This window comes from Python bivittatus, unplaced genomic scaffold, assembly GCF_059951505.1.
Source record: "Python bivittatus isolate LINGU-HERP-01145 unplaced genomic scaffold, Pbiv_v1 ctg000480_np1212, whole genome shotgun sequence".
Classification (NCBI taxonomy): domain Eukaryota; kingdom Metazoa; phylum Chordata; class Lepidosauria; order Squamata; family Pythonidae; genus Python; species Python bivittatus.
In genome coordinates, this window is record NW_028277075.1 from 106,611,943 (window position 1) to 106,635,234 (window position 23,292).

The 23,292-nt window shown below is 38.0% G+C and overlaps 2 protein-coding genes across 9 annotated transcripts in view; one reads left to right on the forward strand and one right to left on the reverse strand.

Moving 5' to 3' along the window:
* SSB (small RNA binding exonuclease protection factor La) lies at positions 1-20,419 on the forward strand. 2 transcript variants are annotated; one of them, XM_007437611.4, is made up of 12 exons: positions 1-244; positions 5,651-5,725; positions 7,088-7,191; positions 8,098-8,272; positions 9,686-9,793; positions 9,888-9,988; positions 12,024-12,095; positions 12,180-12,222; positions 14,244-14,384; positions 15,727-15,913; positions 19,603-19,731; positions 20,228-20,419. In XM_007437611.4, exons 1-12 carry the CDS (start codon positions 149-151, stop codon positions 20,323-20,325), a joined length of 1,329 nt encoding a protein of 442 aa, XP_007437673.2. In that variant the 5' UTR covers positions 1-148; the 3' UTR covers positions 20,326-20,419. The 2 variants fall into 2 exon arrangements, with proteins under 2 accessions (XP_007437673.2, XP_007437671.1); XM_007437609.4 differs by having other exon boundaries at positions 175-329.
* Positions 20,307-23,292, reverse strand: part of METTL5 (methyltransferase 5, N6-adenosine) — a 9,373-nt gene continuing 6,387 nt past the window's right edge. For all 7 annotated transcript variants that reach the window (XM_025172809.2, XM_088146721.1, XM_025172808.2 and 4 more), the window contains 4 exons: positions 23,179-23,261; positions 22,762-22,813; positions 22,218-22,267; positions 20,307-20,445 (listed from right to left, as the gene is read on the reverse strand). In XM_025172809.2, coding sequence (XP_025028577.1) covers positions 20,365-20,445; positions 22,218-22,267; positions 22,762-22,813; positions 23,179-23,261 — 266 coding nt within the window. In that variant the 3' untranslated portion in view covers positions 20,307-20,364. The remainder of the gene's footprint in view (positions 20,446-22,217; positions 22,268-22,761; positions 22,814-23,178; positions 23,262-23,292) is intronic.

Here is a 23,292-nt window from a genome sequence, read left to right on the forward strand (position 1 = left end):
CGAGCCCGGCCTTTTCAAAAATCCCGCGAGCGGCGGGAAGAATTCCGGCAGAATTCTTCAAGCAGCGCGTTCGGGCAGCGGAAGATTCGAATCTGCGCTCGCGCGTTCCCCGAAGACGCCGAGTCCTCCAGAAGGAGCAAAGGCGGAGATGAGGCTCACCCGCGTGGGTCCGGACGGGAAGGAGGTGTGGTTACTGCCGCACTGGCTGCTGGGCTGGCCGGCGAGGAAAGATCGGCGCTTAAAGGTAGGAGCCCCAACCGCCGCTGCGGCCTGCCGCTAGAAGAAGCGCGTGGAGGAAGCAAGAGCGGCTCCTTCTGCTCTGGGAGAAGGTTAGTCTGGGTGGCCCGTGCCCCGTTTCATACCGTTTCCCGGCGTTGGGCATTCACCATCTCCTTTTCGTGGTACCTTATCTTTCGAGGCTGTGGAGTTGTCTGTTCCCACGTGTGTCGTGTCGGTGGCTCCTGGTGTTAGGCGGAGGGGAATGGCTTGGCGGATTTCCGCACGAGCGGCGGATAACAGCTCCCCCCCCATCATCGCGGTGGCGATTTATCATTAATGATTATAGTAATATAAGGTCCGCTGGCATGAGCGATATATCGCCACCGCGATGATGGGGGAGGCTATCGGTCGCTTTTGCGGAATTCTCTGGGAATGTGGGGTTTGCAGAGCAGGGAGTTTCCATAAGCCTCAGTCCTACGTTCGAAGGTGTATCTGGACGGATTCGCCGGGTCGCTCCTTTCCTTGGTTGGGGCCTGTACGCGTAGCGGGGCGGGGAGGGAGGATACTCGAGGAGGTCCGCTGGAGTTGGGCGGCTAATGCATTTGAATAAATAATGAAATAATAAATAACTTTGGGGGCTCCTGAACTTTGGCTCCTGGGACCCTCAGGATCACAAATGGTACTTGATCTTAAAGTCTCACTGTGTGATCGAATTGTGCTAATGTGGAGAGCCGAAGGAGGTGGTTGGATCTCGACATTATGGGAGGGGCTGTACCACTTCAGATTGCAGGAGGCGGAGGGATAGTTTGGACTGTTCCCGTGTTGTGTTTTTTAACAGCGTCTCTCTCAGAGTATGAGAAGGAAGGAATAAGGGCAGCATTTTCTTCGGTAAAACTTTTTGAACTACTGCATGTCCAGGGTGTCCTCCAAGGTGGAGAAAGTGATCCACCTTTTTTGAACCGCGAGAATGTAGCGCTAAGCCACATGGATGCGTAAGTGGCAGATTAATCCCTTACTTGAAATGCTCATAGCTGTAGAGAATAGTGGAATTGAATTCCAGTTTCTCTAGGTGCTGTCTTTTCCCCCCTTTTTCCAGTGTACATCACTTTCAGTAAAACTGAAGTGGTATCAGGAAGGGAGTTTATTATAGGGTTTAGCAGCAGACTTTCTCTAGCAATGGCTTATATTAAGACCAGATTCTATTCTGTTAAATAATTTTTCTTAGGGTAGCTGGAGTCTGGTGGGAAGCAAACAGGGGATCTTGAAATAACAATGATTGATGTTGCTAGTTGGTAAAGGAATTCTGGGAGCTGTAGTCACACATTTAGAGGACATCAAGCTAAGGGAAGACTGTTCTAGATCTTTCCTGTCTGGTACGCAGGATTATTGTAACATAGAAGAGTATTCAGAAACTTTTAAAAACAGTGTGCCATCTGCAGAATTTTCTCTGTCTGCCATCTCGTGCTATTTTTGTAGATTCAATTTACATTGGAAATAATCAGTAATCTGCCTCAAATGACAGATTGTATAGCTGACTCCTGTTATGATAGGTTTTCAATTAAAATAACTCCACATAATAATGAAAAAGTGGCATTATATCAGCAGACATTAGTTTGCTCCTGCCCTGAAAAACATTTGATAGAAAATCTGAAAAAGGAAATTCTATCTGCGTATGAATATCTGCCTGTAAATGCTCTGTAGGACAACATCCCCCACTTATTCAGGACTCTGGATCATGATGAGTAGCCTTAAGCTGATAGTAATAAGGTGTTGGACTAGGAGTGGGGAAACCCAAGTTGAAGTCCACCCTTAGCCATGGAAGCTTATTGGGTGACCTGGGCCAGTCATGTTCTCTTAGCTCACTCCTCACAGAATTGTTGGTGGGGGAAAGTGAGAAGAGGGAAAACTGTGTATGCCATCTTGAATTCCTGATTGAAAGACAAGTTATAAATCTAACAGATAATATTGGAGTGGATTAAGTAGGCACAGCTCTGTTCTACACAGGTATGGAAAAGAAAGATGCTATCCATGTGAAGGATTCTATCCCACAGCCTTAACTGGTTTAATCAAGATCCAGGTTGCTTCCTCTGTGAGGATTCCTCTATGATGATCAAAGCTCATTGTTCAAAAGAGCATGGATATTTTAAAAAGAAAAAAGTTTTCTGGAGCCACGCTTAACACATGAGAACTAGTCAAAGGGAAACCAGTATAGCAGAAGACCGTATTTTATAAACCAGTGCTACTTTTTAAGCACATTTCCAGTAATTCGGTAAATCTCATTTTTTTCCTGAAAAAATGCATAAATGTCCAGTGCTTTTTGTTGAGTTATACACTCAAATTATTCTAGTTTAATTGTAACAATTTTGCTGTTATTTTATATTCTGTTATATTTTCACTTGTTAGTCTCCATATTAAGAACTTTTCTTTAAAGACTTTAGTGTTATAATATTAAACTGGGTAATCCTAGCTTTTAAGTATTTTTTTATATCCCATAGGTTTCATTATTGTTATTGAAATGGTTGTAGTTCCAACTGATGGTATTCTATACTGGTCTGACCAAAGTAAATATTTGAATTAATAGTAATTATAAATTTGTAGAAACATGACTTAACAGATGCCAAAATAACTTTCTATTAATGTGGACATGTTGGACACTCCGCTTCTTCATTCTGTGTCTCCCTATACTCTTTAATATTGAACAGTATAATTTAACAACTGTTTTATAAATAATGATAGGCTTATTATTTTTAGAAAGTTGCTATATCTTCTATAAATAAGGAAATTCTGAAGCTAGCTTTGCACACTAAGCTTCACTGATCAGAGAGGATTATAAATATACCTGATTGCAAATTATGCTGGTATGACTAAGTTGTCTTCCCATCTCATGCAAAGTCATAGTTCATTGAATAAGCTTCCAGGAAGTTTATATAACACACTCAAACCATAGTTTACAAGCCATGATGCCTGGTTTATACAATGTGACATGAAAACTGACTAGATTGTATTTGTGAACCACCAGGAGTCCTTTAGGATTGTGGCAGTCTATAAAAGTGACTAACAAATAAATACATGAATAAATTGCTGATTGTGATGTGTGAACCCAATCTTAGATTGTACAGTTCCTCCTACTGGGCCTGTTTCATCCATTTTGAGGGCTGCCCATCGTATGTCACTGGCTTGGGTGGAACAGTAAAGTCTTCATTTGGTTTTTCTGGCCAAATACCATTTGATCAGACACAGCTTTGCTCAAGGGACTTAAGATAATGGAATAACGTGCTTCTGCATTTCTCATGGAAAAAGCAATATTTCCTTGATTCCAGCTGAAAGATGTGACTGGGGAAAGTCTCCTAGAAGGGGAAAAAAAAAAAAGGAACAAATTTGAATGCTGCTTAATTGGGAGTAAAACCAGTCTTTTGTAAGCTTATAGTTTTAAATTTATAAAACTTGCAAGGTGGGACTTGAAATGGAATGGCATGATTGCTAGTACAAAAAACCAAGCAATGGAAGATGTATTATTCATAACATGATTACAGAAAGCAAATAAAGGAATTATAACCCAAGCTGTTTTGTATATTAGTTTGCATTCTAAATAGTTTCCGATATAGCTACTGAAGGGTTAATTTGTTCTAATTTTAATAGCATCTTGTAAATTAAAGTTTTTACTGTAAATCTAAAAATAACTCACAGGTATCAGTCCAAGAGATCCAGTGATTCATTATCTTTTTGCAGTCCTCCTGGAAAGTGGATTTCCTACTTTTGTACTAGTTAGGTTTATATTGATCAGAGGTGGGATCAGTCTTAACAAAAAACACTCTGTTTATCCAGTTTTGTCAGGGAGACTATGCTGTTTCAATTTTTTTTCTTTTGTACCACTTCTAAACACATTCCTTTTCAGCATGTTTCCATAAAAAGTTTAATTGTTGCCAGCCAGTTACAGTTAGATGGTAACACCTAATAGACTTGCAAAAAGCTAAGTAGACTGCAAACATGGTTAATGTTTGGATGGAAGTCACCTGGAAATCCCAGGGCTGCTAGCTAGATTGGGAAATTTAAAAAAATCCCAGAAGAAGGCAGTGGCAAACTTCTTACTTCTGCCAGAAAACATGGATACATCCACGTAGCAATGAGTTAAGTTCAACTTGAAGAAGACTTTATTTACTCCAAGATTCCACATTGCATCTGAATGCTCAATTTGAAGCTATGGCCAGATTACCCATCTTAGGCTATGTAGTGGTGACAATCAGACATCATCGTTATAAGACATTAAGGTGAGATAACTATAGTTCATGCTAGATAATAAGATTAAGTAGATACTTTGGAACCTTCAGTTGATCCAGAATGCTCCAGCAAGTATGCTAATGCACAATTTTACATGGGATTGTATTACACCTGTATAATACAGTCTCATGCAATGGATATTGTAACCACTGTGATATGGTAGTTATGGTGTTAGACTATGACTATGGTAGTTATGGTGTTAGACTATGACTGTGGTTCAAGTCCACCCTCAGCCATGGAAGCTAATTGAGTGACTTTGGGCCAGTTGCTTTCTCTCAGCCCAGCTTATCCCATGGGGTTGTGTAGGGAAACTTGGAGCAACAAGAAGTGCTGTGTAAGCCTCCTTGAGCTCCTGCCAGACAAGCAGGATATCTAGTGAGCAAATAAACACATGCACCAATTACTAACTTCTTTCCAGATACAGTGTAAACCATTGGGAGCTGGTACCAGGATATCTTACAGATCATTTCCTCCCAAGTGTGCCTGCCTGCTTCCCCACATCTGTTGGAGAAACTTGCTAATACCATTCAATAGCCAGGTCTAGACAAGAATAAGGACCTTCTCTGTCATATCAAATTGTTTGACCCTGAGATCAGTTTGTCCTGCTGGATACTATTTTCCCCTCTTTCTTTCCCCCCTTTTTTATTATGTTATAAATCTTGATACATTGTATTGTTTTAATACAGTGATCTTTATGGAATATGATTAAAGATTATTAACATTCTATTATTTAGATAGCTTAGATCAGTGTTTCTTAACCTTGGCAACATTAAGATGTGTGGACTTCAACTTCCAGACTTCCCCAGCCAGCATGAGAACTTAGAATAAAGAAGAGAAAGAAAAATATTCTATTAATATTAGTTCCAGTTTAGGATGTCAATATTACAAGCATTAAATTATTTTGCTTTTTCATTTTATTTTTCACCAACTGCTTCATACTTTCCTAGGCCAGCAAACAGATTATTTTTGTGTGATAGCATCGAATTTTATCTACCAAGACTATTATCATTTTTATGCTCCTTAATGGGACTGGTTTGAGTAATGCAGATATACTGAAAGTTTGGAATATGTTTTCTAAAAGGATAAAGGTCTACTAAAAAGGGGGGGGGTAATGTTTTGAATGTAGTGTTTCTAAATATTGCTTTGATTGCAGGAAGTGAAAATGGCTGAAAATGGAGATAGTGAAAATATGTCTGATTTGGAAAAGAAGGTTTGTCAACAAATTGAGGTATGAATACTCCTGGCATGCATATTAAGGTAGCATGCAAATGGCAGCCTTTGGATATTAGGGGATATAATCCAGTATACCTGAAGGACATTAGACAGGCAAACAATACAGCTAAAGTAAAAATTGTCCTACAGTAAAACTGTATTCATTGCAATTATATGTACTAATTGATCAAATGTGACAATTTTAGATATAGCCTCAAATCAGAATTTTCTTTTTTAAAAAATTGGAATTGATAATGTAGCTCCATTTGTTATTTTTATGCTTATTACCATGTTTAAGTCCTCTAGTAGTTCTTTATTATAAAATGATTAGGATAACTACTTCATGTCATTGTTTACATTTTAGGGAGAAAATGGGGTGTGCATTTTTAAACTACAGGTAGTCCCTGGGTTAAGAATGCTCGATTTACGGACAACCCATAGTTAAGAACAGAGCCTACTGTAGCAAAACTCAAGTTAAATACACAATGGTTTGAGTTCATTACACAGTACTACTGATACAATATAAAGCTGTTCTGGCTTACATACAAATTCGATTTAAGGACAGACCTTGGGAATGGAACTTGTTCTTAAACTGGGGGCTACCTGTAGCCCAGAATACAGGTAGTCCTCACTAACTGACTGCAATTGGGACCAACTTCATCGCTAAGTGGTGCGGTTGTTAGATGAAACATCATGTGACTGCGCCGACTTACGATGTAAGTTCTGGCTGTGGTCCTTACGTGAATCACTGCAGGTCATTAAATGTGATGTCACATGACACATCTGGCCTGGGGCGGGGAGGGAGGATGTCAGAAATGGGGTTGGCTAGCCCTTAGCGGCCTGGTGTGGCCTCTATTGGCCTCTTGGATCTTTTAATCTTTTTTTATCTCTGTAAGTGTGGTTCTTTTTATAACTTTTAATCATGTATTTATGATTTTAATTTGATGTAAGCCGCCCAGAGTCCCCCATTGTGGGGAGATGGGCGGGGACAAGTTTATCAAATAAATAAATAAACAAACAAACAAACAAACTTGCAAATTCCTGCCAGCTTCCCCATTTACTTTGCTTGTTGGAAGCTGGCTGTGAAGGTCACAAATGGTGATCACATGACTGTGGGAGGTTGTGACTGTCATAAATGCTTGCCAGTTGCCAAGTGCCCAAATCATGACTGTGGGGATGTTGCGATGGCTGCAACTTTGAGGACCGGTTGTAAGTCTTCTTTTTCAGTGCCGTCATAACTTCAAATGATTGTTGAACGAGTGGTTGGTAAGTGAGGACTACTGGTACAGATAAAGAGCTTTTTGCAGTAAGGAAACTTAGAACTGGGTAATTGTTAGTATCGTAATTTGAGTTTGCATTATTCTAATTTATTTCATAGTACTACTTTGGTGATCACAACTTACCCCGGGACAAGTTTCTTCAAGAGAAGATCAAATCGGATGATGGCTGGGTGACTTTAGAAACAATAATCAAATTCAATAGGTAATACTAATAGTGGGCTCATAGTTTCATAAGGAAAAGAAAAACTTCTCCTATTTTATAGTAAGCCTGTCTTCTAGACTGGATTGGATTTTAAATCCCAATGAAAAATATCGCTTTTCATCACATAAATCTGGTTATTGACTGAGCAGATGCATGTTTATTAGTTGCCATAGCAATTCAGATTGGCAGTTTTTACTTTTTAATGTTGTTCTGCTGCATAATTTGGAATATCTGGTCATATACCCCCTGTGTCTTCTTAAAACAGCTATATCCACAGAGGGGAGCCCTTGTTAAAGCAGATTTTTGTTCTGGCTCTTTTTGCACACATGGATAGCTCTTTTCCATGCATGGAATGAGGACATTTATTTCAAGACAGTGAGACCTTTCAGGAAGGAAGGATATAATCAGTGGGTTTTTACATGGCATGGAAAGAAATGTCTACATTTGATATATTTCACATATATTTCTACAATCATAAATACAGAACTCTTGTGACATTTGTATTTATAGATCTCAAAAGATGTATGTCCTTTGTTGGTTTATGTAAAAGTGTGAGTTTTTACTTCTTGTGGTTTTGATTTTAAAGTCAATCTATTTAAGGAAACTCATGGAGGGGACAGGTAGCTTTCTGGAACAATTTGAACTAGGATGCAGAAGGCTGCTAATGGAAAGGTGAATGGTCTAATTCTGGGAAAGCTGGTGGCAGTAGAAAAAAGGCAACAAAATGTCAATCCATGAATTTCTTTACGCTGAATTTTTCTTACAATTTAAACCAGCATATTTGATAGATGTTTGTGCTTTCTGTTTTATGAGACTGCATAAATTTCATTTAAATGCCAAATTATATATAGATGACTTGTAACTGAGGCAACTAAACAAATAACTTCTTTATCTTCCATTTTGTAGGCTAAATCGCCTTACAAAAGACTTCGATGTAATAGTGGGGGCATTAAAAAAATCGAAGACTGAACTTATGGAAGTTAGTGAAGATAAGACTAAAATCCGAAGATCTCCAAACAAACCATTGCCTGAAGTTACTGAACAATATAAGAATGCAATTAAAAGCAGATCTGTATATATTGTAAGTGGAATGATGATATTAGAATACAGTGAATTTCAGATCTGATATGTCAGAATCAGTCTTTTCCATCAGGGTTTTCTGTTTACTGGTGCCGAGAATATCCAAAGGATTCTGAGGAGCATATTTAGTTCATATGTGGTGAGATCTGTTGGGCTTCACTGTTGTGCCTTGTAAATTAAGAATACACTTCTCTTTTTCAGAAACTCACATGACTCCTGATAGCTTGCCTGCTATCATAAAACTGTCCTGTCTTTCAGCAAAGAACCTAATGTGTTTTGAGGGGACCTCAGATTGTCAAGAATTCTGTACAGAATTACTACAATCATAATAATCTAAAGTCATGCTGAAAAATAATTATTTTCTGGGCTTCTGTATTATGTATTAGGAAAAGGATCCAAATTGTTTAGCTTGATGTATTCATGCGTACATACATACCTATCACGCTATTTCTTTCAGGGTAAGCAATGCTATGTAAAGCGCAGAAGGAGTGAGGACTTAAGGCAAAAAATAAAAGGAAACATTTAGTTTATTTGGACACTTCGCTGTATCTCTCTGTACCTTTCTGTTCTTGTAACCCATCTTTGCTTTCATCACATTCATACACCACTTCATATATTGACTTTTCTTTAAACCTCATCTCGCTTTTTTTTTTTTTGAGGATTTCATCAGCTCTAATCATTCTTTCTTGGTCTTCCCCTTCCTTGTGACCTATTCATACTTCATATGCATGCTTTGCTGGATTTTGATCTTTCATTTTCTCTATCTGACCAAACCACCTCTAAGTACTTTTCTGTGCAATCCACATTTGTTCATCATCCATTCATTTTGACCTTATCTCTTGTTTTACCACGCACATTTGTTAAGTAACTCATTCCCCCATATTTAACTTTTATGTTTCTCCTGACGTAACAGCCCTCATTACCCTGTAAGATAGTAGCAAGAAGCACTTTCTTACAAACAGGCATTTTCACTTCTTGGCATAGATATCATATTACCCTTTTACCATTGCATGTCTTAGTTCCTCTATCCGTTTTCCCATCTTTAGTAAAGATATACCTTCTACTAAGATACTTTAATTTTTTGGCCTAACTTGTAATCACTCCATTTTCCCTGTCAAGCAGACCTCCCTTGGTCTTCAGTATACAGTATTTGTTACTGTTGCTGAAAGTTTTGTTTTTGTTAGCCATGAATTTTATTTAAATCTGAAGCCCTCCTCCTGATTGCTGGAAGTTGCATGTCTTCTGCTCTGTGTTCATTATTTACCCACAAATTCAGTAGTTGATTATAGTGGAACAATACTCCATTAAAAGAACTCATTGCTTCCATATAATAATGGAACTTTTTTTCTGCACTGCATAGATGTGTAAAACACTGAACTTGAATATGAGAATTATTTAAATTTTCATTTTTCAGAAAGGTTTTCCATTAGATGCAACTTTAGATGATATCAAAGAATGGCTGGATTGTAAAGGCAAGGTAGAAAACATTCAGATGAGGAGAACACTTCAGAAAACATTTAAGGTAATATCTTTAAACAGAATTCTGTTAGCTCTAAATTTCCTGAGGCTGTATCAGATCCCAAGATCGGATTCAATTCTACTTTTCTTTAATCCAGGGATCCATATTTGCTGTATTTGATAGTGTTGAATCTGCCAAGGAGTTTGTTGGGACGCCAAACCAAAGGTACAACGACACAGAGCTGATTGTGCTCTTCAAGTAAGTATGATTTCACTTCTGCTTTTGAGCTTTGACATAAGCTTCATGTGAGGCTTCTGACTGGCAAGAGGAACGGTCACCTTCTACAGGAGGGGTGGCCAACTTTTCTTGGTTCTGTTACATCAAGTTTTGTGGTGGCAAGGCCACTTATTTTGTCTTCAAGACTTGTTTTTAAAATCATGTTATTCTTTTTATTTTACAGTGTTATTGTGTGGGGTTTTGATAACATACTTTCTTTCCCTCAATAAGTTGGAGTTTTTTTCTTGCATCAGTAAAAGGCATGGTGACATTCTTTGGTGTTACACCTTCTGCTTATAAAGCAAACACTGCAGCCTCCCCCCCCCCTTTTTTTTTTAAAACAAATAGAAAAGCAGGTGGAAGAGAAAAGTCACTAGAGAAGTCGGACTCAAAGCCTGAGAATTTGCATTTTGGGGGATTAGACAAAGTTTTAAGGAGGGAATTTGATAGCTTAAGTCTTGACCTGAAGGTATCCATTTTGTCCCTGAAAATTAAAAAGGGCGGTCTTGATTTTGTGGGAGGGGATTTAGGGGGCGCGGTGGGTGCCATACATTTCTGCAAAGCTTAAAGCACATACTTTGTTTCTGAAGCTCTCGTCTTTCCGCCAAATACCCACAAAAAATGGAGGCAGTTATGCAAGAGTATGCTACTAAACAGAGTCTGTTAGTCCATTATCTGACACATTGGGGTGGCAGTCTTTTTTCTTTTGAGGACCATCTTCCCTCAGGAGAATCTATTGAGGACCATGTAGTAGACATGGATGAGGACACCTATTTTTTTTCAACTTCTCTTTCTTTTGAACCTCCTCATCTCTCAAACTGTGGTAAAAGGAGAAGATCTAAACTGAGAGGTTTTGAGTTAGTTGAGGTCACAGAACCTCTCCAGTTTCCTTTCAGATACTGATTTTTTATTCTTAATTTGACCTTGATAGAAAATCCATGGCATTTTGTGATCGTGAATGAATAAGTGACTCTGGGTCAGTCAATTACCTCATTTACTGAATAAGAATTTCAGTCTTGATTTCCAGTTTAAGTTTCATTGTGGTTTCTTGTTCTCATACAAATCTTTTTTTAAAAAATACTAACGTTATACAAACATAAAAAAGCTTGGGAGGAAAATGGTATGATACCAAGATTTTAACAAAATGTAAGACAATATCATTGCTGAGAGTAGAAAAACATTTCTAGTAAATGAGGAAAACTAATAATTTCAAAATAGCCTCATCCTAATCTGCCAGACAAATATGCACGTGTTTCCATTTAGAAAAGGACAAAAACTCTGTCTTTCACTCTTGCTTTGCCTCCTAGGAAAGCAATTGTGTATATGATCTGCCATGTATATTCATGTGACAAAATTGCCTTTGGTGCAGGAGTGTTTCCTATTTGTTGCCGTCAGTAGGAAGAGTATTTAGTCTTTATTGTGCTTCCTTCTCTTTTCTCCAAGGAAAAGTTTTCTACCCGTACTCAAGGACCCAATCACCAGATTGTATACTGCTTGGCAGAACTATTGCTATGGATCCCTCCACCCTTTAAGACATCAGTAAATGCCATCTAGTTTTCTTTGACCCTTTCCTCTGGCTCAATCCACTGATTTTCAGTACCAGTTTTGAAAAACACATGTATATGTACTATTAATTCTTCTTAGTGTGAAAAAAGGGAGTAGGAAGAACCTACTTCTGTTTTAGGGTAATGGAAGGAAATTTGTGGACTTCTAGGTGTTGAACATCAACTCCTAGCATCCCCTTGCCTTGGGTCTGCTGGCTGAGGCTGCTTGGAATTGTAGGACCTTGGTTCTCCACCTCAGTTTTAGGGACTCAGATGATAAGGCAAAATAAGTACTTTATTTGCAGATTAAGGCCAGACTGTCAGTAGTAATTAGTACCAGTTGCCAGCTAAACTAAGGCTGGGTGTTAATGCTAATTAATGTTCTTCAGATTGTGGCCTGAAGGATTGATATTACTTTACATTTCAGTAGTAGTCCCAAATGCATATGCTTAACTAGATTATATTGTGTGCAGAGAAGATTACTTTGCCAAGAAGAATGATGAGAAGAAAAGGAATAAATTGGAAGCAAAAGCAAAGGCCAAACTGTAAGTGGCAATGTGAACTTTGAAATTAAGTCTTGTCTTTTGTGCCCAAGTTTGTTATTTAACTTTTCCTTCTTTTTATAACAGGGAGAAGGAAGAGAAACAGAAACAGGCTGAAGATGCCGAAATGGTACATTCCCTTTGATTTCACTGAGCGCATAGACCACTCTGGTGGTGGCTACATTTGTCCATGCTTCTGAATAATTAGGCTACAGGGGTAGAATAAAGACTTGAAATTGCTTAGACTAACCTGAATTTGATTTCCTGGACCTAAGACAAATGGAAAAGCTTCAGCTGAGTACTTCAAATCAACAGCCTTTAGTAGTTGTGCATTTATTCTTTACTGATACCAGGGCTCAATCCTAAAACATATGCCCAATGCAATTCTCCCAGTGAGTCAATCCTAAAACATATGCCCAATGCAATTCTCCTTGATGGACTTGAGCCTAGATAGATATTTTTGTTTTCTTTTAGAAATTTTAGAAATTGGGTCATAAAAGCTTTCTACTGGGCTTAGGGTGAATGTACTGAAGTTATGAAAGAAAGCCTGTGTTTTGGGGCTCACTCATTCCATGAAAAAGGCTGTCCTGACAAAGGCAACCAAATTGTCTGCGAAGGCTCATAGAATGTATGTAGGTAAATGAATAAGACTGCCTTCCCCAAATTAGCACCCACAGTTGTATTGAACTACACTTTCCGTTATGTACAATTGGTATGTTGCTAATGTGTGTTCTGCTATAATACATCTGAAAAGTGCCAGGTTGGGGAAGGCTGGAGACAACCATTTACTTGTTCTAATTTTAAAGAGATTTAATACCCTTTATTAATTTAAAGTATAAATACGAAGACTGTATTCCCTGAGTATTACCAAAGTGCAAAACATGTTCATTTTCATTTGTACCTTATTATGACTTCTAGTAATAGTTGTGCCTTGTGCTAAAAAAAAGTCACCAGTTTTGCTCCCCCACTGGCAAAATCTTAGAACCTAAGACCATGGTATAAAAAGTATTTTCAGTCTTTTAGAGCAGTGGTTCCTAAGGTTAAGTCTTCAAATATGGTGGGTCTTCAACTCATATCATTAAGTTGGATGATCATCAGGGTTGTACTCCAACAACAGTCACAGGGCTCTCCATTGGATCTTCTGCATATTATAGGATATAAGTCTCATCCAAGGAATTCAGTTTTCATTGTCAAGCAAGGATGAAGCATATCACCTAGAGAAAATAGCTGTGTTGAATCAAATGTGTGGGCAATGGGAGTTTTCAGAAAAGCATTACAGAAGAGACTAGGGTTGTTCCTGCTATCTTCCAGGGGAGTGGGAGAGGGTGTCTGGAGAAATGAATCTGCCCTGTGAGAATCTATTTCTACAGGAAGAAAAAACCACACACACCTCCAGACCACTTTCCCAATGGGTAGAGTGATGTGATGGAATGGACTTATGAAGGCCATGCTCAGGGAGATAAGCGTGTTCTTAGCCCCCAACAGGAGCGTGGGAAGTTCAAAAAGATGAGGCTGGCACCTCCCTAAGGAATTCACGAAGTGGCTGGCTGGCTGGGAACTTGGGTTCAGTCTGGTGAGATTCTGTCTTGAGGTGGAAACTAATAAATGCAACAGAACTGTATTTGCATTGTCTCGTGGAGTTCTTTGGTGAGATTGATGTCAGGTTCAGCCCAAAGAACTCCACGAGACAATGCAAATACAGTTCTGTTGTGTTTATTAGCTTCCACCTCAAGACAGAATCTCACCAGACTGAACCCAAATTCCCAAGCCAGCCAGCCACACCACCATGAATTCCTTAGGGAGGTGCCAGCCTCATCTTCTTGAACTTCCCACGCTCCTGTTGGGGGCTAAGAACACGCTTATCTCCCTGAGCATGGCCTTCATAAGTCCATTCCATCACAAGTATGATCCCAACTCCACAGGATTCTGCTCACATGGGAGGGAGCCCCTGAAGAGGGTATCTGCCAGGAACAAGCTTGATGACAAAAGATCTACAAATGCAGCAGTACCCTGGAACTCTTTATATTTGGATACTTCTTTATTGATCAAATTTTGGAAATATTTGAGAGCGCTCATTTTACTGAAGTCCACTAAATTCATCTAGGACATAAATAAGTATCTTACAGGTTTTTCCCTCTTTATACACAAAAGAAATCTCTGGAAGAGAAACAGGGATGCTTGCTGAAGTTTTTTGGTGACTTGGAAGATCATACTTGTCGAGAAGACCTTCATGCAGTTTTTTCAAATCATGGTGAAATCAAGTGGATAGACTTCGTCAGGGGTGCAAAAGAGGTCAGAATGGTTACTCTGATATTTGTACAGGATGAAATGTTAAACAGATGGCACACTGTTTTCAGGATTGGTTATGCGTAATCTGGAGCAAGGATTGTTTTATTATTGTTGTTCATTCTCTCAAATTTACTGGTAGAATATGTGTTAATGACAAAAGTCGTAATGGAAAAACTTGATAAGATTTTCAACACTTCTCTAGTGAAGTAATTCTTAGTAATGCTGCAGAATATAAGTGACATTCCGGCTTGCTAGAGTAAACAGTGATATTGTTTTGCTTGGCCTTGTAAATCCTAGATGCCCCAAAAGATACTCACTGCAACAATTTGTTGCCTACCAGTATATTACTTGATGCCTACCAAGTTCTCTCCCCTCCCTGACTTTATTAGATTCTTTTTAATTAAAAAAAATCAGAAGCTAACATATTGCAAAGCACCTGCTCAGTGTAAATGTCTCCAGATTCTCCCCCTGCCCCCATAAACCTCAGAGGCATTGTTAGAAAATAAAATCCTGGGTGGCCCACTGTTTAGTTTGACTTTTTTCTATGGGGATGTCTTATGATTGACCACTATGGGAACAATTTTGTGAGTAAGCCTTTAACTTGCACTGAGAATTACAAACATGCCCACTAGCCTGAAAGGGTTAAAGACTCATGTTTTATACTGGTCGCACCTTATAATGTGCATTGTAACACACAACTAATGAAAAATTAAGAAACTTTTGACCTACAGATTTTTCAGGTGGGGCAGTCCACAGAACAAAGCTAGAAAATAAAATAAATGTTTAGAGTACAGTACTCCATGGTATCCAGCATTATTTCCTTAGTTTTCTAACCTGCAGGCTGTGCCGGTTAATTTCTTTCTGTGGTCCAACAGAGGCAAGTATCTTAAGGACAAGGGAGAAATGTGCAGATCGTGTGTTGCTTTCTTCAGCTTCTGCCTTCAGCACTTGTCAAAGAATGCCCTAAGACAGTTATCGGTCCCTAAATGAGTTACATACATGTTCAGTTCTGTAGAGTAGGATGGAGACTTATAGAAGAGCCTGACTGTCAATTATTAGCAACGTTTAACTACCAGTCACTGTTGCTTCATGCTGTGAATCTGTGGGAAGATGCTGTTTCCTGGCTGGTGGTTGGAAGCAGCCAAATAGGGGTTCAGAACTCTCCTATTGCCCAGAAAATTGCCCATCAGACAATTAAAATTTCTCTTACATTAGCTCTCCCAGACTCCTCCCTCCAGTTCTTTCCTGCCTCACCCAGGATGAGCCCATTTGCAAATGCCCCATCGTGAGGGTGGAAATGGCTGGATGGTGCCTGCAGTGATTCAAATTGTGTTTCTGTGTATAGGGTATCATCCTGTTCAAGAGCAGCGCCAAAGATGCGCTGGATAAAGCCAAAGAAGCAAATAATGGGAACTTACAGCTGCGAGAGAAAGATGTCACATGGGAAGTGCTTGAAGGAGATGTGGCCCGGGAAGCACTGAAAAAAATCATGGAGGGCCAGCAGGAGCTGTTAAACAAAAAAAAAGGAAAAGGTGATTTCTTCCTTTGAGATATTTACATATTCATTTTACCTTTCCTGGAAGTTACACTTAGATTATTGGGCAAGAAATGGACTGCTCTCCTCAGAGAGGAGCTCTGATCTAGCAAGTCCATCTTTGTGTGTCAGAAAGGAGCCGTTGAAGGCTCCTTTCCTCTTCAGTGGCTCAGGGATGGACCAGATTTATATGTTTACAGGACAAGCCATGAGAGCAGCCTGCCCACATTGGTGGCAAGGAAGAGAAGGAGGGTGCTGGAAGACCAACTGTTATTGGGCTGAGGGAAAAGTTTGCAAATAGGATGAACTGAGCTCTGTAGCCTCAGCCAAAGGCCTTGCTTTTGAGTATCCTGTGGCCGTGATGGCATAAAGAAATAAGAAAAAATATAGTTATGTTTTCCGCCCTTCTTTCTAATGGGTAATTATCTTAATCTTTTCCCCAACCTCTTTGTCCCTCTTCAATCCCGAGATTTTATGCTATATTTTATACAAATAAGCCCTTAAAAAGCCTCTGGTGGGCTTTCTGTTTTTCAATCCCTCTTCCTTTCAAAAATAGATAAACATTTCAGATATAGCCCCTCTGGGGATATCATCACTTGGCCCTCAGAGTCTAATTTTTTTCTTTAAAATACCCTCTGGCCAAAAGATTGCCTACTCTGTATGAGAGAGTTCAGAAGAGTGAGGTCTGTATGAGAGAATGCATACCAGGGTGAGCGTGCACACTTAGAATCCTAGAATTGATTCAGAACTGTAGGGTACTTCTCGACCTCTCTTTGTGACCAAATGGGCAAACTAACCCAGGCACTCTTCTAACAAACTCAAAAGTTTAATCACATCTATTCCTTGCTGTGAAGGCAGAGAATTCTGTATTTTACTTTTTTGCATTTTCTCCAGGAAGGTTTTCTGTTGTTCTTCCCTATCTTTGCTCAGTACAGCTAAAAGGTCTTTTTGCTCCTATTAGAATTTTTCTTTGTCAGGCCACTTTTTCTCAGTATACTCTCCTAGCACCTTTTTTCTGCCCTTTTCAGAACCTTATATTGTTTCTGTTTTTTAAAAGAGACTATTGGATTTTTCTTCCTTTTCTGTACTTCCCATAGTACCAATAAGAAAGATTCTGCTGTGCCAATTTATGAAGATGCAAAATGTAACACATCAAAATCAGGAGACATGATGACATTAGTACCTTAATTCTTCCAGCATAAAGGAAGCTCCACCAGGGAGAGTTCTATAGAGTACCTAGTTGAAGTACTTACTTAGTATCTTGCATTATTTAATTAAATAGGAATTATCACCAAGAATACTGTTCAGCTGCTGGATAAAGAGAACAAGCATTCTCATAAAATAGCTGTTTCAGCTGAGCTTTTCTTTTGATTCAATCCTCTGAACACAATAGACTGATTTGCTGCCAGTGTAGTTAATAGCTGCTTCTGCTAGTTTAAATAAGGATGTGGTGACTATTCCTTGATCCATTGTGGCCTCCGTTTCCTGCTAAGGATTAAACCTTTTCTGAGCTGCTTTTAAGGATGTGCTACTAGATTGTAAAGGAGCCTTAGATAGCAAACTGGGAAAACTTTTCCTCTACCTTTTCATCTTTGTTGGCCAAAGTTGCTATGGTTGAGATATTACTGAATTGCTCTATGGCTGTTTCTAATTAAGGTCCTACAAGATTCAGTCTGTTCTCTATTACCAGTGCTCTTTCATTCTTTCCATGGAAGCTTCAATGTAGAACTTCAAATTCTTGGTAGTGTCCTTATACAGGAAACAATTACAAAATTCCTTTCACAAACTGGATTAGGGCAGTGAATTCAAGTTTTTGGTTTTTTTTAAACAGAAAAACACAACCGCCTAGTCCAGACATGATTCTTTGTGGTACTCTAAGGGAGAAAAATGGATTTGTGGCTTGTCATTATTTCTGCATTGGTGAAGCATATCTGCCTTTTCATGTATTCTCCAACCACTGCAGATTGGTCAGGTTTCTTTACCAACAAAAGTTTTTCCATTACGGAGACATCTATTTTGGGTTTGTGAATTTGGATTTTCTCAATTTGTACGTTTTCATCTTTCAAGGTTCTTATATATCCATTTCCAGATACTTTGTTGATCCAGGCGTATTCTTCAGTTGAGCCAACAAAGATCTTCTTGGAACAGTTGTAATTCACATCTAGGCCTCAGGATCTTTTCATACTAGAATGTGACCATGATCACTTTTCTTTTTCTGATTTCTTCAAAGGCTGATACCAAAGGTTGATACCAGTCCATGACAGCAATCAAACATGTTTGATTGAAATTTAACTTCTCTTGTAGTGTATTCACACATCACCCAGAAAGTGAGTTTTCCTATCAGACCTCTTCTATAAATCTCAGGATTATTTTAATTGTTGCAAAAAAGGGAAAACAAGCCATGGGCATGTTCACATCATCGTGTCCAATAAACTGCTATATTACTGCCTCCTCCCAGCCATTATTTTTTAGGGAATAAAGTAAATCTTACTGACTTAACCATCAGTAATCTTAATAGCCCTATACTAGTTCAGGTGATACTAGATCTCAAAAATCATCTACCTGGTAATGATGAAGCCACAGTTCCTTTGTGTCAAAATAGTCTTGCTGATGCAAAGGCTAATCTTTTCTCTAGAATTTTCTTAAAACTTTACTAGCAAATGTCCTTACCTGCAAGGTGCAGTCCTATCTAGATCTATGAAGCTTCTGGGAAGCTTTCTGTCAGAAAGGCTAATCAGAGGATGGAAGGCATCAAAAGTACCCAGAGTTCTGAGCTTTGGCCTATGCTAAAAACCTAAGCCAAATACTTTTTTTAAAAGAAGCAGACACTCACCCTTTCTTCTGCCCTCTCGGCTTTCCTCCATTCCTCTAAGGTACATTACTGTATTATTTAGTTTTCTGAATCCTCTCCTTCTTACAAATGATTTCTTTTAAAGCCATTTTGGAGGTAGACTATCATGTGTAAGGTATAAATTATCATTAGAGCAGACTCTCCTTCATTGTAAAATTAGTTCTTATTCTTCATTGATAATCCAAGTATCTTGCTAATAGAGCCCTACATTTCACTGTCTGGAGCAATTAGAAATACACATCACAACTCCTGGAGGAAAAGTGTCCACTATCAATATGTCAGATAGTACATGGTCTTTGTTGCCATAACATAGAAAAACATGTTTAATATTCTCTTAATATCTGTACTGCTATCAGAGCAGCAGCTATCTCAATAGTTAAATCAACAAATGAACTGGTTATTGGAAGAGCCAGGCATAGTAAACTGGGGAGGAGCTTCCATGCATAATAGATAATGCACAAAAGGAAAGTCCTGAACAAGTGAGAATCAACCTATCTAGGTTATCTCCATACACCAAATCAGAAGGAAAGTTCATAGAAAGCATTAATGTTCCTTTTTTCTTCATGTATGACTGGAAAAGAAATAACTAAAACCTGCTTCCATGGAACAGCATGAACACTCCTTCTGGCATAAGATGGACTAACATTCTACTCCTCAAATTCAGCAAACATAGATTCTGGCCATGTTGGCTGGGAGTTACAGAAATGGTAGTTATACATATGGCACCAAATTGGGAAGAGCTATTTTATATGAAAGCCTTCCCTCTTAATCTGAGATACCCAGAAATGAATTCCTAAAACTGTGATGATCTAATATGTACATACTCTTTTTGCTAGGTCGCAAAGGCAAAGGTAAAGGTGGCAAGGGAGCACAAGGCACACAAGACAAAAAAGTGAAATTCCAAGGCAAGAAAACAAAATTTGAAAGTGAAGATGAAGAGGAGGGTGAAGATACAAATACCACAGGTGACTTATCTTTGTGGAACAAGTTTCCAAAGTGTACAGGCTAGGGTGCCCTGAAAAATTTCTGTTAAGTTATTGTCAGAGCTTCTGTGTTAATCTTTGTTAGGTGTTTGTATTTTTGAACTCTGCTCCCCAAAACAGAATTGTGCAGGCTGTTGGAAACTTGCAAGTTAAAGGCTGTTTGTAGCATTCAGAAACATTACTTCAGGTTTGCAATATTCTCTTTGGAGACTATACATCCTGCATGAATGGAAATCTAACCTGAGTTTTAGATTCACCTTGAATAGCATGAGATCGAATAGGAGTGGCTATGTAATAATTGCAGACATTCCTTAACGGTTCTCTCAGATGTGTTAATCTAGCTAATTAGGTTTTGTAAGCTATTCTGGGAAAGAGACCAAAGTAAAGGACGCTATAGAAGTTTGATATTACTTGGTTTATTACCATAATTCTGAATGTGATTGTTGTGGTCCACCTGACTGAAATGTCAATTTTACAGGGTCAGCAAGTCCCAAGAAAAGACCACTTGAAGAAGGGGAGCAAGAAGAACCTGCTGCCAAACAGCTAAAAACAGAAAATGGTGCTGGAGTTCAGTAGTAATACTTCAAAAAGCATTTAATGGTATTTTTATTATTTTTAATGAAGTTTTAAGTCATTCCTCCATCCATCATTTTTTTTTTCACAAGAGAATCTGATAAAATCTACTTCGATGTCTACCTGTAAGACAAAGAAGAAAATTACATTTTGAGATTCTTTTCTGGAATAGTGGCTGATTTAACATGCAGTTTTTAAAATAACTGATGATTGAGCCTATAAGGCTGAAAGAAAAGGCTGAAGAAACTGAACTATCCTAGTATCTACTATGTACAAAACTTTTACTGAGTAGTGTATACCAAATAAGTATCAGTATCTTGTGTGGTAAAATTCTGTGAATCTTTGTGTTCAGTTACAGATGTATCCAACTGTATTGCTGCCTTTAGTTTAATGGAAGAAAAAAATATCTATAAATGAAATAAAGCAACTATGTAGAGTTACCACGAGCACCTAATTCAGATTTTGTTTTTGTCTTCAATGCTGCCTTAGAATTTTCTCAAAATGTAACCTGTGTTCTTTTGTATCACAATGACAGAAGGTGTCTGTTCCAATGGACAAAAGTTGTTTTTGGTTTTAGTAAATTCTCAAACTCTGCATGTTTGAGAATGCAAAGATGTCTAAACTTAGCTTCTTCAGAGGCTGCTCTTCATATAGCAAAATCCAATATGGATTACATTATGTGATGAAGGAACAGTGGAACTGGTGTAGTAAAGCCCATCATGAATACACCCTGCCCATAATAATTTCTATTTTAGAGATACCCCAAAAGGTAGTATTGTAATGTATTATGGACAAAAGTTGTATGTCAACTCTATCCTCCTGTACATGAGAAAAATCTCATTTAATTTTAATATTCTGTTTTAACATGCGCTCCCTCCCCAAATAAGTCTGCTAAGTTGAGAGTTTACTGTATTATAATTGTTGTGATCTACTACTTCTTGAACTTGTGGGTTGGACTTGCCTTAATCAAATGGTTTGATCCATATCATTCCTGTTTTTACCTCTTCTTCTCCCCAACCACTCTAGTTATGTTGGGCAAAAAACAAGTTAAGCCAAAACAGATATAGGATGATCCTTCCTGTCTTGTTGTGTTTGGTTTAAGGAGTTTTAGACATTTAGTGCTAAATGTGTGCTCCTGCACACTCCAAAACACCGTTTTATTTTTAAGTCCAAAATGCACAGGACTAAACACAGAATTTTAGATTTCTATTTATGTGAACTAGTTCAGTACAATCTAGCTTAAATCAGTAATGCCATTTTATTTCAAGGGTGGACGCCTATGTAAATTAAACAGGATACTGTATTCTAATAATTCTGCTACCTATATGGATAGGCAGTGATTTTACAAGCAGGAAAATCTGCATGATCCTCCTAGCATTTGTCATTACGTACCCCACCTCACCCCCACCCACTGTATTTCTTTTACAGTGTTAGTATAGCTGTTTTTATCTTCCTCTCAGATTAAACAGCACAGTAGCTTTGATCTCCTTTTGTGAGTAGGGATTCTCAATTGTAGGTCTTCCTTGTCTATCATACAACATATCAACCTTTCACTGAAAGATTGGGAGCCACACATCTGATTGCATCAGGACCCATTTGAAAAGTAAGAGAATGATGGGTTGGTATATATAGTAAAATGGAAGATAGGTCCCATGCTGTAGACTAGGCTAAGGGATTCCTATGGCTCTAGAAATTAAACATTACCATTAAATGCCATACTTCAAGTTTCTGTTCCCTTTTGTTTAAATCTTGAATTTTGTTTTCGATACCAGGTTATATGCATGTATAGGCCCAGCTCAAACAAACATTTTTGTCTGCCATCATTAATATACAGCTCAGTTATTTAGCTACAAATTCATAGGTTTACTCTGAATTGAAAGTGGTTTAATACTTACTGATTTTTTCTTGTGGAATTTATATGATGCTGGTAGGTCATATTTCAGCTCTAAAAATTAGTGAATTAAAAAGAATTTAAGCTGTAAGTAATGTATGGAAAGTCACAAATATATTTGAGAAATGATGAAATAAAGGAGTCTTAGAGTTAATACACATATGTGTGATCTGAATATCTGATCCTGGGTTTTTGGACATGTTTATGATCACATAAAACTATCTTGTGTCTGAGTAACAACAGTTCAATTAGATCAACTTCTATAATGCAAATACTGCCTATATTTCTAGCATATTTAATTAAGATACCATTACAAAATTATTTTCACAATAGTTTTGGATTTGCACATTTTAAAAAGCTCAAGGGAGACAACTGCTGTGAAGCACTATCAGTATAAAATGATTAAAAGTAAATAGAACGAGGCTTATCATACTATTTAGGACAGCTTCTATAAAAGTACCATTCAGCATCTTATATAAATACAGCCTTATATTTAAATAGCGGAACTCTATGTGCCTTTAAATTTAACAGTAACAACTTGTTCTTACCTGCTAAAACTTCCATTTCTATTTTCCATTCATCTGCTTTTTTCTGAATATGCTGAGCATGGAAGAAATGCAAGATATTAGGGGTTCTCTTGATTTTGGTAAATCTATATATATTTTCACAGATGGCAATGATGGCCTCCCTCAACACATTTTCACAATAAGATTTTTTTTTTTGTTAAAAATAAATGAAAAAAAAGCTAAACTTAGATTTTGCAAACTGGCTAGTATTATAGAAGTTGAATTCTAACACATCTGGAACATGCTATGTTGATAAAATGTTTTAGGCTATTCCAGGATATCTGATTTCAGACATTATGTTCCATAGTTGTGATCTTCATGATTCTAGAACACCCAAGATTTCTAATCTTATTGTTTCATATAAAAATGTGTATAAGCACAAATTTGCTAGAGACATACTTGTCGAGTTGATGTTTTGTGTAAGGAATATACAGCTATTTTTGCCATCTGCAGCGCTGTTTTGAGAAAAGCCATATCCATCCCTATGAAAATAAAAAGTGTTACAGCTTTAAG